This window comes from Curcuma longa, chromosome 6 (genome assembly GCF_044706935.1).
Source record: "Curcuma longa cultivar G26 ecotype Majalengka, Jawa Barat chromosome 6, ITB_CL_G26_1.1, whole genome shotgun sequence".
In the NCBI taxonomy this organism is placed as follows: Eukaryota; Viridiplantae; Streptophyta; class Magnoliopsida; order Zingiberales; family Zingiberaceae; genus Curcuma; species Curcuma longa.
Genome location: NC_133866.1, coordinates 627,964 through 645,682, shown reverse-complemented (window position 1 = coordinate 645,682; position 17,719 = coordinate 627,964). Strand labels below are relative to the sequence as shown.

The window sequence follows — 17,719 nt, the reverse complement described above, 5'->3', positions numbered from 1 at the left end:
ATATTGTGAAGAGTCACAATTAGTAGTCACAATGGTGATGTTGGATCTCAACATTCTTGTAACTTGGGTAGTAGTGATGTGTTGCTAGATACCGCTCACTACTTATGCACCTAAATGAGTTTAGGGCATTGCCAACGTTACAAGAACCTATAGGGTCACACACAAAGGACAATTAGGTAGAGATTAGGTTCATATGATGAACCAAGAGGATTAGATTCATGTGATGAATCAAGTTGGGTTAAGTGTAATCCAAACTAGACTAGTGGAGTTGATTTGATCAACTTTGGGAGATTAGAAGTCAAGTTTGACTTGACTTGAGAAGGAGAACTTTGGGAGTCAAGTTTGACTTGACTTTGTGTCATGTCATCATAAATGTTGACTTGACTTTTTGCCATGTCATCATCCATGTTGACTTGACTTATGCCACCTCATGGTCAATGCTTGACTTGACCATTTGACTTTGATGTGAGGTGGCATAAGAGGTGACCAATGGTGATGCTCCACATCATCATGGATGCCACATCATGGGGGTTACAATAGAGTTTGTAACCTAAGGCTTGAATGGCTTTAATGGGATTAATTAGCCTTGAATTGTCTTGATGTGACAAGCCACAAGAGGAGAAAGAGAATGGGTTTTTCATTTCAACGTTGAACACATCTCTTTCCTCTTCTCCTTGGATTTTCTCTCCTCTTCTCCTCTCCTCTCCAAGCCTTGCCGAAACTAAGGAGTGCTAGCACACTCTAAGCTTTCGGTTCTCCACTTCTTGTCCGTGTGGATACTTCTAGAGGGGAGTACACTTGACTCCCTCGAGATCCGGCATCTTTTGGACGAGCGGGATACGCGAAGGGCTCGCATCGAGGGTAATATTCTTTTATCATGTAGATCTAAAGTAGATCTAGGATTAGAAAACATGTATGTGCAATTTTATTGTTTTCGCACGGATCCGGTGGCATGGGACTTTCGGGGTTTCCGCAACGCAAAAAGTGATTTTTGCGGCCCATCTGAAAAACCCAACAGAATCAAATCCTTACTCATCAGTCAATTAATCCAACTATAATACCCCAATCAAACATTAACTTGTAGTATTAGGTCATTAGTCGATTGATACTCACTTGTTAGTCAACTCAATCAAATCACAAATCCCGCATATATATATATATGAGGTGTGGTTTTTTAATTCACCAATCAATTGTATCCTAATACTAGTCAGCTAGTCCTTTGACTTCAACCACATTTAAAGTCAAATCTACATAAGTTGTTATCTACCCTTCATCCTTTGTATATAGTTCACTCCACCCATATCTCACGTGGAATTTATCTAAAACTTAAGGTCTTCTCACATCCTTCAGATGAACAAACCCTCAACTTCTTCCCATGCTATATCCTTCACGTAATTTACCTCCTCGGCTTGTCATGCTTTGATGTTGCTCATCTTGTGATCCCTCGGATACTCAGGTCATCCTTCTTGGATCTTCATGGACCTTGTTCTATGGTCCCTCAAATGTCAATCCCATCCTTCTCTAAACTTACAAAACTTATCTTGCAGTCTCTTAGATACTCATGTCATCCTTCTCTAATCTTAGGAACCTTGAGTCATCGAGTCGTTAACAACCTTGGTTGTGTCAAGGCAACCTATATACTTAGTAAATCCAATGCAACTTAGCTCACATATTTGATATGCAGTAAACCTAACTTAAACTTTTTGTCTAACTCATCAAAACACCTAGTTGCATCACAATAGTAGGGAACGAAAGCTCTAACAAAAAAGAACTAGGTGATTTATATAGTTTGGAATTCACAATTCCCACTCCACGACCAATGAACTCATAAGGTGAGTCAACCCTTAAAAACTATTAACTTTCTTGTTCTCTAAAACCTTCCAAAAGCAAAGAAACTTTGTTACAAAAACTTTTACAATGATATAAAAATTAAGTATAGTAAAAGAATTTACAAACTATGAAGCTTAAAGGTAAAGTCATTAAGTTCGAAAATAAAAGTAATACAATAAAAATTAAAAACAATAGTGATAGTGGAAGAGCAAGAGCAATTTGTTGTGTTAGAATTGTAGTGAGAATTGTTGGACTTCGAGCTCCCCTTGCATCCTCTTTTATAGCTCTCTAAAATTTCACCGATCAATGCCAATTGATTCATCAATTAGTATTTGTGCAGAAATAATCTTCATTGAATATTATCATTAGCAAACTCAAAAGTCCATATCAATTGACTCTTCATTAGCTAGATAGGCTCTTCCTACAGACTTAAGTCTCACGCCATCCTCATACAATACCTTATTAGTCAGCTCAAATTATTCTCAATCAACTTTTTACCAAAACAATCAACTCATCTGTATAAGATCCTATTCAATGTATAATATTTCAGACCATTCTACTAACTTGACTTTAATTAATTGTTTAAATTAAATTTTTTACAAATAAGAACATCCTATTTGCTCAAAATAGAGCCTCAATTGATTGCTCAGTCAACTAACCAATCATAAATCGACCCATCTTAGGTTTAGTCGATTCATTTTGAAACAAAACCCTTCTTCATAACATCTTGCCAGTTGATTGTTGACGCAATAATCAAGCATCAATCAACTGAATTGTTATTCAATCGACACAACCCAAAACATAATCTTAGTTAACTTCTTTATCGACAATCCATATCATATCACTCAATTATATGTAAACATTAATCAACTAAAATATTAACTTCAATCTGAAACACTTTTTTTTAAGTTAACCCTTTACCTAAGTAAGAGACCTACCCAACACCCAAATATAGGTCGATCATATCTCAAATAATTCTCATGTCAAGAGTTTTTACCTTTGGGACTTTTCATGTGTCAAGTATTTGGCTAACCTTAACCTATTAAAACTTCTCGTCTGTCAAGAAACCTCACCTTTAGGTCTTCCTTACTTATCAACTTCTATCGGACTTCAAAATTTATTAACACATGTTGGACTCGTTTTTCAAATCTCTAGTCGACCTTGACTCATTTAGTTTCATCTATCTGCCAACATTAGTTGAATTTTCCTTTTCTACTAAATATTCGATCAATCTCAACTTGCTTAAACTTCATCCATTGCACTTATTATGTAAATGCAAGTAACTTGTAGCTATACACTGACACACATTATTAGTAACACACTAAAGTCTAACTTTAAAATTTATCAAGTATATCAAAATTGAATTGTTTGGGGCATGATTGCACCCACAAATAGAGTATATGCAATATAAGTAAATAAAAATAAGAAAGAATTAGACAATACTATCTCAATAAATTCTATGTGGTTTAAAGTCTGCTCTTATTCCGTAGCCTATTAAATACATCATTTATGCAAAAATCCACTAATAAAATCTCAAAAACCCTCAAATAAATTATTTTTTTCTATAAATATAAATTGACCATGTAGATAAAGAGAAAAGAATTTCAAAGAGATTATAAAAGAAAATCTGACAATCTTCTCTTCAAATCATAAGCCTTTGGATGTTATTTAGCTTGAGCCTTAGGTTACAACAAAATTACACCCTTTTTTGCACACAAGCATTCAATTGATTTGATCCAATTCCAATCAACTAGAGTCTAAACAGAAACATTTTATTCAAAGATATTGTATTAAATTGATTCTCAATTTGACTAAGCACTAAAGTCAATTGAGACGGCTTCAATTCAACTAAATCTAGCTTAGATACTTAGATATCTAAATCCCATCATGCATCGAATGCCTGTTGATAAGCACCTTGGAATGGATCGCCTTGATATTCAGATGTAGGGAAGGATATTGACGCCACACTCAAGAAAGATGAGAAGGTGAGTGATAAGTCATGGGGGTTTTGATCGCCACAAGTTGCCTTGATAAGATCAAGATTAGTTCTTTGCCTAAGAACCAAAGGAAGCTCTCACAATAGAGAAAACTCTGATTTCATTCAAACTCAACATGCCTTAGCCATACAAGAGTTCTCCTATATATAGACTTAGTGGAGGTTGAAACATTAACCTCTACCACACTTCCCACTAAGCTTTTAATATCCACTAAGACCCACTAAGCACTAATTATGCACCATTATCATGCATGCATGCATGACATTATTTCCCAATAATTTCCTAATACTAGCTTAGGAACTCCCCAAAAAGCATTAAAACCCACCAAAAGACATCAAAAGTCACTTTAAAAAATTCCTCCAAAAATACCTACGAAAATTGGACACTTGTAGCCCTTGAATGCATCTTGGATCATGTAGATTTGGGCCTCCAAGTTTTGTCTTCATGGTAGCCCAATTTCACTTTCAAGTTGAAGGAATGTGATCCATTTAGTTGTTGCCTCCATTGTGCATTTATCCTCCTTTTCCTTGAGCTCCATTATTAAGCCTTCCAAAGCTTGCTTCATTCTCTTAGTCTTGGATCTTGTCATAGGTCCTCCAATTCCCTTCAATGCCTCTTCCTCCTTGGTTTTATCTTGTAAGCTTGTATCCCCTCCTTGGTCCACATCATTCCCTCCTTCTTTAGGCGAATTCGGCCTTGAATTTAGATCTTCATCACCTACATCAAAAGGACGCAAATCAGCCACATTAAATGTTGCACTAACACTATACTTACCGAGCAAGTCAATTTTGTAAGTATTGTCATTAATTCTATCCAACACTTGGAATGACACATCTCCTCTTGGTTGAAGCTTTGATTTCCTTTGGGCAAGAAACCTTTCCTTTCTCATATGAACCCACACCCAATCACCGGGTTCAAGGACAACTCTTTTTCTCCCTTTATTGGCTCTATTCGCATATTGCTCCATTTTCTTCTCAATTTGAGCTTTAACTTGCTCATGAAGCTTCTTCACATATTATGCCTTTGCTTTGCCATCCTTGTGAACTAAAGAAGAAGTGTTAGGTAAAGGAAGCAAATCAAGAGATGTTAGCGGATTGAACCCATAAACAATCTCAAAAGGAGAAAATTGAGTAGTAAAATGGACAGCCCTATTATAAGCAAATTCAACATGAGATAAACATTCTTCCCAAGACTTAATGTTCTTCTTAATAATTGCTCTAAGAAGAGTAGAAAAAGTCCTATTTACCACCTCAGTTTGGCCATCAGTTTGAGGGTGGCATGTGGTGGAGAAAAGAAGCTTTGTTCCTAGCTTGCTCCATAAGGTCCTCTAAAAATGGCTTAAGAATTTGGTGTACAGGTTAATCGCCAGCATTTAAAAGAAAATGAACTCCTTATGTCATCAACATACCTCATCAGCTTTGCATCTCACATGTTTGCTCAAATCAAGCAAAAATGACATAGCAACATCAGGTGACCCAGCCATGTTAGGACGAATTGCAAAGTCAGCATAAGATTTGAATTCCATTATCTAAATGAACCATTAGGAAGTTAGAATAACAAAGATCAAGCACCAAAGGAAAAGATAGAACAAGATAGACTGAGCTAACAAGTAGAATAATAGATTGGGGAATTTTCCCAAAATAAGGAAACAAGGAGATCATCTAACAACCCAGTAACGAAGTTTACATGAATAAGAAAATCATATTTTATATCAAAAATTTCTTTGGGCTACATTATTACAAAAGTATTCTGGAGAATTTTAACCTTTAGGGAAATCACTATAATCATCTGGTGATGATTCATTTCTTAGTGAAATTCTGTGCCGTGGAAAGCCAGAAGAATAAATAGGTAGATATTGGTAGTTTATATGCTAAAGAATTGTTCCTTAGAAAATTGAAGGATATTTTGGTGGAAATGTTCGTCCTCAAGTGTATTGTTTGGTCCTCGAGTGTATTGTTTGGCATTGTTAAATGTCCCTGAGAATTAGGCAGAGAAGTGTGAGCAAATAATGAATTCTCAGTGTTTTTTTGCCAATCGTTGACAGGGTTGAATTTGGATCAAGGTCATTATGACTTGCAAGAGTTTTAGCTTTTTCTGGAAACTGAAGGCAAAAATTAGCCTTGCTCTTTGAATTGAAATACATATTTTCTCTAGTGAAAAACAAACAGTGGCTTTGCTGCAATTGTGACCTTTCAACCAATAAAGATGAACATTAAACAATTTCTCATAATGATATCAACAAAGGTAACAACAAATAGTATACAAGAATTTGTTACCATATTGATTGCCAAAAGAATACTACTAATCGTTAAGGTCTAAATGATTAGCAATGAAATCTAGTTAAATTATTTGGCTATAGTAGCAAAGAATTGCAATAATTAGAAACACCAAAATAGAAGTACCTGTGCAAGTTCATGACGAGCACTTATAAGTTTATTGAGAACATCAAGATTTGCATGTGGCATGGAATTTCCCTTCACGTATGATTGTTTTCTTACCTGAATAGTTTGAGAAAATGAGTTATTTCACTGGCCTAGAAGGATATTCATTATTCAGTAGCTCTTATTATAAGAATGTGGAGATTATTTGAAGGAACTCAGTTAAAAATTAATGTTGGAAAGAGCATCATCATCAAAGGAAACTGTGCATGAGAAACTAAATGAAGGGGACAAAGCAAAGATATGAACAAGGATCTTCACAGTTAAACATTATTCAAATTAAAGTAATCCCAGATTACCTAGAGCTAAACAACAAAAAATATAGAATCATTAGAGGACCATCATGTATGCTTGCTTATTTGTAAACAATTTAGATAAAGCTTAGTTACTTATGTCCCGATATGCAAAATCAACATAAATTCACAAGCTAAGCCAAATGGAGACTCTTGAATGTCACTGAAAATTTTCATCAATTGGCAATCACAGGTTAAAAAGTCGCAACAGATTGGAATCAGTATATTGTTTCACTCAATAACAACCATACCAACTAGTTCAAGTTGGCAAAATTAAAATTGGCCAAAAACAAATAAAACATTATCTCACAGAAAGATAAAATGTGAAAAAAATTGTCATTTGGAATCAAATATGGAGTACAGTAACCAAAAACAAAATCAGAATTGGGCAAAAATAGCTAAAATTATTATCTCGCAAAACCATAAGTGGCGGAAGTGAAAAAACTGTCCTTTGGAATCAAGGTTTAAAATCTTCACGTCATGTCATCCCAATATAATTTTGATACTTATTTAATTGATTACTAGTAATAACGTAATGAATTTCAGTTAATCTACATAAATTTAATTAATTATTTACCCAGTAATTAATTATATTGTTAATATATATTTGTTATTTTATTTATTTGTTGAGTAATTTAATACTCTCGGTTTTTAGAATCAAAAAAGTTTGTAACCTTTAATTTAATTTTTAGCTTTAGTTATATTTCTTTTGTTTTATGCATAGTTTATTCAATGTTTACAGAAAACATTGAAAAAAAATGAGATTTTTTCTAATCCTTGCGTGTTTTACTTTTAAATTCTACAAAATTAGAGCAATTTCAGATTTGAAGGCCTAAGCCCAAGAAGTTTTCAGTGTTGATGATGTAGTTTTGTTTGAAATGAATTGATATTTTTATTAGATTATGTAATTGTTTAAATTGTATTTGAGCATTTAATAGACCATCAAATATCACTTTTTTAATAATTTATTTGATAAATCTAAATAAAAAATCTCTTTTGGATGCAATGAAATAATATTGTTTCTTCAACATAACTATAATTCTCAGGTGGACAAAAATTAAAAAGATTTAAAAGGTTTCTAATTTTAGGATGTAAAATATTATGTTTAAATTTTTTAAAATAAATATATGAAACTTGATTTGAACTCGACTAAATTAAATTTGAAGTTTAAGATGTTTTCAATAAAATATATGAAACTCAACAACATTTTATGTGGACAAAAAATAAAATAATTTAAAATTTTAGATGTAAAATATTATATTTAAATTTCTAAAAATTAAATATATGAAACTCAATTTGAATTCAACTCAATTAAATTTGAAAATTTGGGGTTCAAGATGTTTTCAATAAAATAGCATTCAAATTTCAAAATAAACATTTTTTAGAAAAAATAATTTTATATGATGAGTTCACGCCTATTGCAATTATAATGTAAATTAAATACATAAATTTTTTTAATAAAAATAAATTTTCATCCAATCAAAATGAGGTGTCAAATCCTAGTTATTTGTTGACATTTGACTCAAAGCTAAGAGAACACAAAGGAAGACAAGAAATTAGATATTCAATCAAACTTGCATGTTTAGTTCTTATTGTTTGCTAACGTAATCTCTCAGTCTCCTCAAGACAAAAGTTAGAACACAAAAAAATATTCACTAATACTATATACCAAATTTGGTCATATTTAGATTTTTTTATAATTAAGTTATTTTTAAAAGATCTTAAAAGTTATGAATAATGGACACATCCACCACATGAGGACACATATGGGTGTCAGGCCCATAGCAAGTGGTATCAAAGCCTTTTGCTACACCAATAACCAATTCTTCAAAACACAAGTGTGTAAAACAACAGATATAGTCTTCGGCAATGCTAGAGAAGGCTCTAGCGAATACTCACAGAGTGATCCATCAACGGCCCCACAACATGTAATGACAATGAAGTGGTTCATCAACCACAAGCAAACAAAAACCATAAGCACTAAAGATAGACAAATTGACTTGAAAAATAGATAGTGTGAGAAACAACTATTGAATTAGTCCTAAGCATAGATCAAATAGTGAACCACAAGGAATATGTGGACCTTGAAGAAAGAATGGAACAATATGAGGTCGTCCACAAGAAAAACAAGAATTTATTGATTCAAGTCCAAACGGGAAGATACCTCAGCATCTGAAACCCATTTCAAAATTGAGGATAAAGTACTGGAGTCTGTAGTGATTCTATAGCCCTTCTCTTTTCTTGTAATCCCTGATTTTGAAGATCCATCTGAAGCAGGAACTGGCCTATATATGGTTCTACAAAGATGTTGAATATTTTTGGGTAGGCGTGAAGCTGGAAATATGTCAACAGAACCTGGATCAAGTATAATGTTTTCATTGAACCTGAAAAGAACATATATACGAGATATTATTCTAGCAACAAGTTGGAACAAAATGTGAAAGTGAAAAAAAAGTAGACAATTTTTTCCAAATGCACAAAAATGAAGAGCACAACTGATTCAGCATCAGCATGAAACTATATTGCAAGTGATGATCCTCTGAATAATGAAATGCAGAAACTTCAGTTTCAAGGTAACTAATCAGAAGAACTTAGTCACAAGCAAAAACTAATAGAACATATACCAAGTAGAATTAGCGCTCTTACTTTTCCTTGAATTTTACATACTGCCTCCACATGGTATTAGAGTTATTACCACTTTTCATAGAGAAACCACAGCCGATTGGTTCAAAACCAGTAAAAAGTTAGCCTTTTGTTTAGTAGTCATCGTTCTATTAGTGCAGAGATCAAAGGAAGAATAATGGCTAGCAAATTAATAAATCTCAAAAAACCATTGTGCCTATAGGCCTTTGAGAACCTAAGATAATGGAAAATGGTGTGGGCAATTTTACCCACTAGTTCTAATAATCACCATATGATTGATACATGTGCTTTGAGATCAACAATGTGAACAGAGTTTGATTCATGTGTGCTTCGAATTTAACCAATGGGAATTCTCATGTATCAGATCAAATTAATTAACATGTGAAAACTAAAGCTACCAGGGAGAACTAAAGCACCAGGGAGACATCACATAGAACCTTGCGAATAGGTGGGTGCTCACTTTAAGGCCTATAAAAGCAGGCAAGAGCCCTTCTTTAGACTGAGATACAATAACACTGCTCTGGTCGATTTCTTGGCAACAGCCTATCACCATCGCATCTTCAGTCTATACTTGCAGCCTTCTAAGTCCTCTCCACCCTGTGTAACCAACCCCATAAAACTTATCCCCACCTCATCGCAATTCTTAAGATACCTAAATCAATGCCATTCTGATTCACTTTGACTGTGTCGTTTGCACGTCGGCCAATCTCAACTCACTTTGACCAAGCTCCTTGCAGTTTGTCCCAACTCTTGAGTATAACCCACACCCAAATTCTTCCTAACTCAGTCCTCAACCCCCCCCCCCCCCCCCCCCCCCCCCCCCCCCCCCCCCCTGGCAGCCAGCATGCCCAACCAAGGTTCAAGCTAGTACAAGAGGGCAAAACTCCTAAATCTGTTATAATTTTATCCGTGCTAGATTAGCACTATTGCAAGAAGGTGCTAGGCATGGAGACACGAGATATAGAGAAGAGGATGATTTAGAACTCATTTGACTCAGTGAAGAAAATGTCCAACTCAAAATCCATAGCTACTAAGTTATATCTTAGATTTAACAGGATATACACTCCATTCCTCATGATTCCCCTTTCTCCTGTATAATGTTAATGATTATTGGCCAATGTTAATTCTTATAAAAGGAATATATCAGAATAATTAAAAGCCAGAAATATCAAGTCCAATGAACCAAGGATCAGTGTTAAATTGACAAAAATAATTGGGGGGCAAAATAATTGACATTTATGATTTGATGTTTCAGGGGTGATTGCCCTAAAAAGGTCCTTATTGCTTTAAAGGCCCTAGTAAGGCCTTCTCTCTTAAATATGCCTATTAAGATTCCATAAAAACACAGTTCAAATTTTACCTTTAGAACCATGTTCAACTGCCAAAAAATGGTCTGAGAGCTAAATGGGAACTGAATATTGAACCGTAACAGGGTCATTGTATAAAGAGGCCTTATCTTCACTTTTTATAAAACTTAGGGGCATTGTTAGGGCATCTGCTCATGCTGTACTATTTTCCAGCACATGGCTTCATGCACATACACATATATAAATGATGACATCACTTATATGCCAGGAATCCAGATGATAAGCAGGCAAGTTTGACTCAGTTTCACTATAGCAGCACATTCTTGAACTTCAATGTGTGTTCATCTAAGAATCCATGTAGGGTACACATTCTTGAAGTTTGCTGTGGGTTCATCTAAGAATCTGTGTTGGTCTCCTCATCTACGACTAGCTTACCTGCTTCAAAGTTCAAACATCTACTTTTTATCTTATGTGAGACAAAGATTTGTGCATAAGACACATAAATCAAGCTCCAGGAACAACTATAGAATTGTAGAAATCTTTGACAAAATAATATTAATTGGAGAAAACAAGTGAATGATGCATACTCTTTACCCAACTTAGCTATCTCTATTTTCAATTGATTGATTCGTCGCAGTTTCTCTACAACAAATGAAACATAAGATCATAAGCAAGCAAAATAGAGAAATAGATAGCAAGAAAAAGTTATCAGTCAAAGATTAGTTACCGTCAGAAAGATGAATGCCACCATTTTCAAAGTCAACACGCAAGGCATGCGCTGCCCTTTGAGCTTCTTCCGTATGTAGAGCACCTCCATGCTCAACTTTCACTATTGCAGTGTACAAACTATTATTTGTATTTAGGAACTACAAGCAATAGCAGGCACATTACAGAAGGGCAAAAAGAAAAAACTTGTAAAAAGATTCTTGCAATGACAGATCTAATATGATGGCAAAATAATTATAGTTAAAGCTACTATGTTAGATAGACTGAACATTGTTTAGGAACTTCAAATATAAGAAAACTCTTAGGAAAATGATTAGATTTGGTAAATATGAGGATTAAAAGAAAAAAACATAATGTTCTCACAAGAAATAAAATGGTTAAGACAAAAGGCTCAAGAAATAGATAAAGACTTAATTTGTGAATGCTGGGGAAAGCTGCATTTAAAATTAATTGACTAATATAAGTAGATATGAAAATATGGTTCTGTCGAGAAGTGGAGTTGTTGGAACTCACAGTTGGTCAATTGTTGTAGAAGGAAGAAAAATGGAAATAAAATCAAAGCATTAAATTGTCATTCAGAAAAATAAGAATTTAGGAAAACTAGAACAAATTAATGAGGTTATACCTATGAATATAACCAAGAAACTTACAGAACTTTAACAGAAAATATAATGGGAGGATGTGAAGAACATAATTGAAGCATCGTGTAGCTTGATAGAGAATGATTAAGTGGTCATGTGATCCTACGATTTTTTAATTGGGTGGTCATGCAAGCAGTCATATGGTGCAATGTTGAGAGATGGTGTTAAACTATTAAGGTTTGGCATTCATAATTGGTGTCAAGGGTTGATGTTTCTTGGCCAAGGTTGCAGTAAATGGAGTGGTCGTGAAGATGAGATGAAACTGTTGACTAGGGTAAGTAACTATGGATAAGGGTGAGATGGTCAATCAAGAACCAAGTAAGCCTAGTAGGTCGGGTAGATTAAAGGATTAGGCTTTTTCTTTGTATTCGTATGCTTGTCTTGTAGGAAACTAAAACTAGAAGCAACAACCTGAATCGATCTGGTCGATCAAATGGTCAGTCTAGTCGGTCAAAAATTGATCCAATAGATCGGATAGGTCCAAGTGACTAGGGTTAAGTCTCGACAATTGGATCTGGTTCAGTTGACTGAAAAAGTTTCATTCAATCGAAAAACCTGATAACAACAAGATTGTGAGGCTTGGTCTCCAGATCATGAGGCTCGGTCTTTGGATCAAGTTTGACGAAGGTTCGATCAACCGAATATGATTTTTAAGCCGACCGAAAAAAAGCACATCCAACTCTATAAAAGAGAGATGAAGGCTTAAGGCTCAAATCATCAAATTTATATCCAATCTCTCTGTCCTATACTCGAAAAAGGCCTCAAGTTTTGTGCTCGGGAAATCACCAAGAGGAGTGCAAGGCATTCAGGATTTTCAGACAGATTTGTCTATATTATATTTTATGTGCTTCAGTTTATCTATTTTGTGATTGTATTTATAACTCTTGTAAGAAGTTTATCAGCCTCCGGAAAGCATCCGAAAAGGAGAAAAAGATAGTGAATTCATACCAAGTACACAGACCTTAAAATAGCACCCTAGGAGGTATGAACAAAGTAAAACCCCTTGCACTATTCACCCCCCCCCCCCCCCCCCCCCGCTAACACACTTTCCAATCCCACATTAAATGGGATTAAAAATGGAAAATCAATTGGATCGGATAATATTCCAAATTTCCAATGGAGGTGTAGGATATTGAATCGCTTACGAAGTTATTCAAAAATGAAGAAAGTGAAAGGTAATTACTTTAGTCACCCGTATAAAAACAAAGGAGATTTACAAAATTATGTGAATTATAGGGGCATTAAGGTAATGAGTCATGTTATGAAAATTTGAAAAACATTGATAGAAAAAAAAAATAAAGAGAACAAGATACTGAAAATCAATTTGAATTCTGACCTAAAAGGTCAACGATAGATGTTATACATCTTCTGAAACAAGTGATTAAAAAATATTGAAAAAAAAAAGCAAGAATTGCCCATTGTATTCATTGACCTAGAAAAAAAATTATGATAGACTTTCAATAGAAATTATGTAGAGAATTCTTGAAAAGACGGGTTTAGCGTAGCGTATATTGAAACAATTAAAAATATGTTTGAGTATATAACAACAAGAGTAAAAACTACAGGTGGATTAACTAAAATAATTTCTATAAAACAGGGTTACATCAATGATCAACTCCAAGTGCATATCTTTTTGCACTATTTATAAATAAACTCACTCCACACATTTAAGGCACATTATCATGGTGCATCTTATTTGCAAGTAACATTGTTTTAATCGATAAGACACATAAATTAGTAAATGCTAAGTTCGAATCTAGACAGGAGACATCGAAAATTAAAAGTTTTAGGCTTGAGTTAATACAAAATATACTCTAAAACTTAAATGGAAGTTTTACAAAATGACAATTAAACTTGCTATGTTATATGGTATTGGACATTAGGCTATGAAGCAATGGAAGTTTTACAAAATGACAATTAAACTTGCTATGTTATATGGTGTTGGACATTAGGCTATAAAGCGAGTATATGAATAGAAGATGAGAGTCGCAGAGATGAAAATATTAAAGTGGATGTATTAGCATGCAAGAATAAATAGATAAGAAATGAGAATATTAGAGAAAATTTCGAAATTGTGCCTACTAAAGGAAAATTTTGAGAGGTATGTTTAAGATGGTATGAATTTGTACTTAAGAAACTAATAAATGTCATAGTTAGGTTATATGAGATCATGATATATGCACATTAATCAAAAAAAAGAGACCAAAGAATACTTGGTTAGCAATGATAAATAGGATAAATTTTATTTAAATATAGATGAAGATATAATAGAGGATTGAGCCAAATACTATAGAAGAATCGATATAGTCGACCCCACTTAATGGGATAAAAGTTTGATTGTTATTATTGTTGTAACTGTTTGCAAGCTTCAAATTCTCAAGTCATGCCAAAGTTTTGATCTTTGCTAGAACTATATAGTTTCAATATTGTCTTAACGTTCTAATATATAATTTAATTTAGAAGTAAAAGGAGGAAGACGAATAAGAAAAAGGAAATAAAACAATATATACTCAAGTTCAAACTCTATTGCATTTGGAATAATACAATTTTAACAATATCTTATATGAACACAAGCTAAAAGAAATAACAACATTATATGATCGCATGTCAAGATATGTATTCTAGCATGTCAAAAGGTATCAAGTGTTGGCATGACACAATACTTATTGACATGATTAACACAACGACACAGGACATTACCTATACCGAATAGTATCAAGTTTCAACAATTCTCTTTTTATCGAAACAATCTATCTTCTACCAGTGTAATTTGTAGTTACTATAGGAGTGATAGAAATGCAACAAAAACAACAACGACCAAGTCTTATCCCACTAAATAGAATTAGAGAGATAGAAATGCAACAATAAGAAACAAAAGAGTACTTGTGTGCTAGGATAGACAACGCAAACCTCGAATTGGCAATTTTGTGCTTAGTGTTAAGGGGGAGATAAGATTGTTGCCTAGGCCAATGATGTTGTGAATGATTGATGATATAAGATGAAGTGTGAAAGATTAGAAGAGGTTGCTAAACAAGATTGATGGTCGAGAGTGAGATGAGGGCTAATCTAGGGTGGGAATGAGAATGCATACTTTGGTGTCGATCAATGAGGGCGGTCCTGATGGAAGTTATGTGGTATAAGATGATGAAATGAAGATTTATTAATTGTTTCTTGATTCAGTATTACAATACCAATACCTAGTTTCATGGTCTTGCTTTTTATTTTTTCCATTCTTATTTCAGCTATATTCTTTTATGTATCCATTTGTGTAGCATTGACATTGATACGTAGATGAGGTGTAAGATTTGCATATAGGAGGGTGAGCTCATGAGTATTAGTGTATCCACATAATACTTGCTCGATGACATAATCCATCTTATTAGGTTGCATGTTAAAGTTGGGAATGTACTAAACTAAAGATAAGGATGTTCCGTTAGATGTGAGAAGGCTTCATCTTGAATTGATATTGACTTGTTCATTATTTATCACATTGATTATATTTCATTTTGCATCGAGGAAAATTGAGGACAACAAATGATAGAAGGCTAGGTGTGGTTACCCATCTATTCGCTACCTCTCAAGATAGTTGGATTTCCAATCTATCATTTGTGATAGTTTATTTAATAATTTCAGTTAACCATGTTTAAGGTTGCATTGGAACTGTTGGATTATCAAGGTGCATCATTTTTTCCATAGTACTATTACTTTTATGCCCACTTTACTAGGAGGTGCGGACAAGAGAAAGGATAAATTGCATATCCTTTCCTCATTCCTCTGGATCATTTTTTGAGCAATTTTTCGTCCACCCATAATTCGGCAAAATGAACTTTCCTTCCCTTCCTCGTCAAGCTCGTGCCTCACTCAAATCTCTCCCACGGCACCACAAGGTTGTTCATGGCCACAAGAGAGGCAGCTCGCTGCCATGGGCAGCCTCACTTGCGTCGCAGGCTACCTCGCTCACAACCGTGAGGTTACACAAGGCGACCACGAACTTGTCGGAGTCCGCCATTCTTGTTTTTCCCTTTCCTTGTTATTTTTCTTCTTTTCCTGTTTCATTTCCTTTTCCCTTGGGATTTTTCTCCACCTTGGATTCCTTTCCTTCTTCAATCCACACTTCAAAGTAAAGAGTAAACAAAGCATTATTGATCAAACTCTACATTTAGGGTGCATAATACGCATGGTTATGAATTTTATGGCATATATATAGTTAATGGTGCATGAGCATTAGACATTTGGCATATCTTTCCCCTACCATATTGATTAATCATAGGTAGCATTTGTGTTGACTTTCCTTTTTCTTTGCCTCAAATACAGGCACATTGTTCAGTAGTTGTTCTAGCTAGAAGGAGTTAACATTGGTCGATGTCAAGTAATCACTCTAACATTGTTAGCATAGTTGGGATTATCACAATCTTGTAATTTTTTATCTATGGATGTGAATGATGAGACTTGTATTGCAGCATGTCATGTTTTATAAGGAATTCAAAGATATAATTTGTCTGTGATGGATTTGTGGTTAGTGATCATTGATGTTGTGATGGGCAATCTTCAGATCCTGTGGTTTAGCAGTTTGTGTTTGTGATTAATGATCCAGCATGTAATATATGGTATTTTGTGACAATGTCATCTTTCAGATCCTTATGTATGAGTTATAGTTGGATGTTGTAGGTGTTCATATTACACTCTGGTAGAAAATATCTACCACTCAAGGGTTTACACCTGATAAGGTGCAACAGCATACACATATCTGGCCACATAGAGTGCATTTTAAACAAATGATAAATTGATTGCACAGAGGTATAAACCACATTTCAATTCACCACAAAATCTAAATAGAAATGGATCAATGAAGGAAATAACAGTTTAGACTCACATGGAGATATTCATTTATTCTCATTGATGCCTTGTTTGCTTCCTCCACATATTCCCTAAGAAGCACAGTTGTACAAATGTAAGTCAATATCAATGAACCAGAAAGAATTATCTTTAAAAAGGATGAAAACAAAAGAAACTGTTCGACTACCTGTCAGGATGGGTGTTCCGACACAGTTCTGCGGAATCAATAACCGAGCAGACCTATGATAGATCAAAGGAACATACGAAGCCTTCTGAGATAGGAGAAACGAAAACACAAACAAATAAATAAGAAATGAGAGAGATTTACAGTATCAGAGATTTCGTCCATTGCCCGGATAACCTCCATCGAGGGTGGCAACTGAGAGATGTAGGAGACGAGGTCTCCGGATCTAAAGCCAAGGTGTTAAAAGTTTAGGAAAAATACTGGGAACGAGTATTTTGTTTTTCGAGTATCTGGATTCCTCTTACCGACTGATAGCCTCGTCGACGAATCTGCGGAAGCCTTTGGCGGTCTTGAGTACATCGAAGCCATAAAGACCCGTCTCGGCACCAATGGCGACAGCATCGGCAGACGAAGAAGCAGCGAAGCAGATGCCGCCGGAGGAAGTTCGAGAGGAGGAAAAGAGGCGGGCGGCCACAAATCGGCGGGTAGTTAGGGCACGAAACATCAGAAAGACGGCGTTTTGCTCTCGTCACCCGCCACCGCCAGCCGCTAGGTTCCTGGTAGGAACTGCACTATCGCAGTCGTTCGGAGCGAGGCAATTCCTGCGGGTTTCTGAATTCCAAACCACACATTCGCCGCACGCCTAAACTACCACTAGCAAAATTAACTACTCTAAAATATATTTATTTTAGCTTAAAATGCACACTTAAAATATGTTTATTTTGCTAACCGACCGTCCCTTTGGTCATTTTATTTAAATTTTTTATAAAATTATTAAATGTATTCTTTTAAATAAATAAAAGTATTATTAAATTTGTGAAAGC

General features: G+C 34.7%; 1 protein-coding gene across 1 annotated transcript; it reads right to left on the bottom strand.

Annotated features, from left to right (window-relative positions):
- Positions 1-4,529: 4,529 nt before the first annotated feature.
- Positions 4,530-17,434, bottom strand: LOC141831063 (mitochondrial intermediate peptidase, mitochondrial-like). Its single transcript, XM_074718504.1, has 10 exons — positions 17,201-17,434; positions 17,040-17,121; positions 16,899-16,951; positions 16,749-16,803; positions 11,236-11,374; positions 11,096-11,150; positions 8,723-8,942; positions 6,230-6,325; positions 5,236-5,355; positions 4,530-4,544 (listed from the first exon to the last, which is right to left on the bottom strand). The coding sequence occupies exons 1-10, from the start codon at positions 17,398-17,400 to the stop codon at positions 4,530-4,532; spliced, it is 1,035 nt and encodes a 344-aa protein (XP_074574605.1). The 5' UTR covers positions 17,401-17,434.
- Between the last annotated feature and the right edge of the window lie 285 nt (positions 17,435-17,719).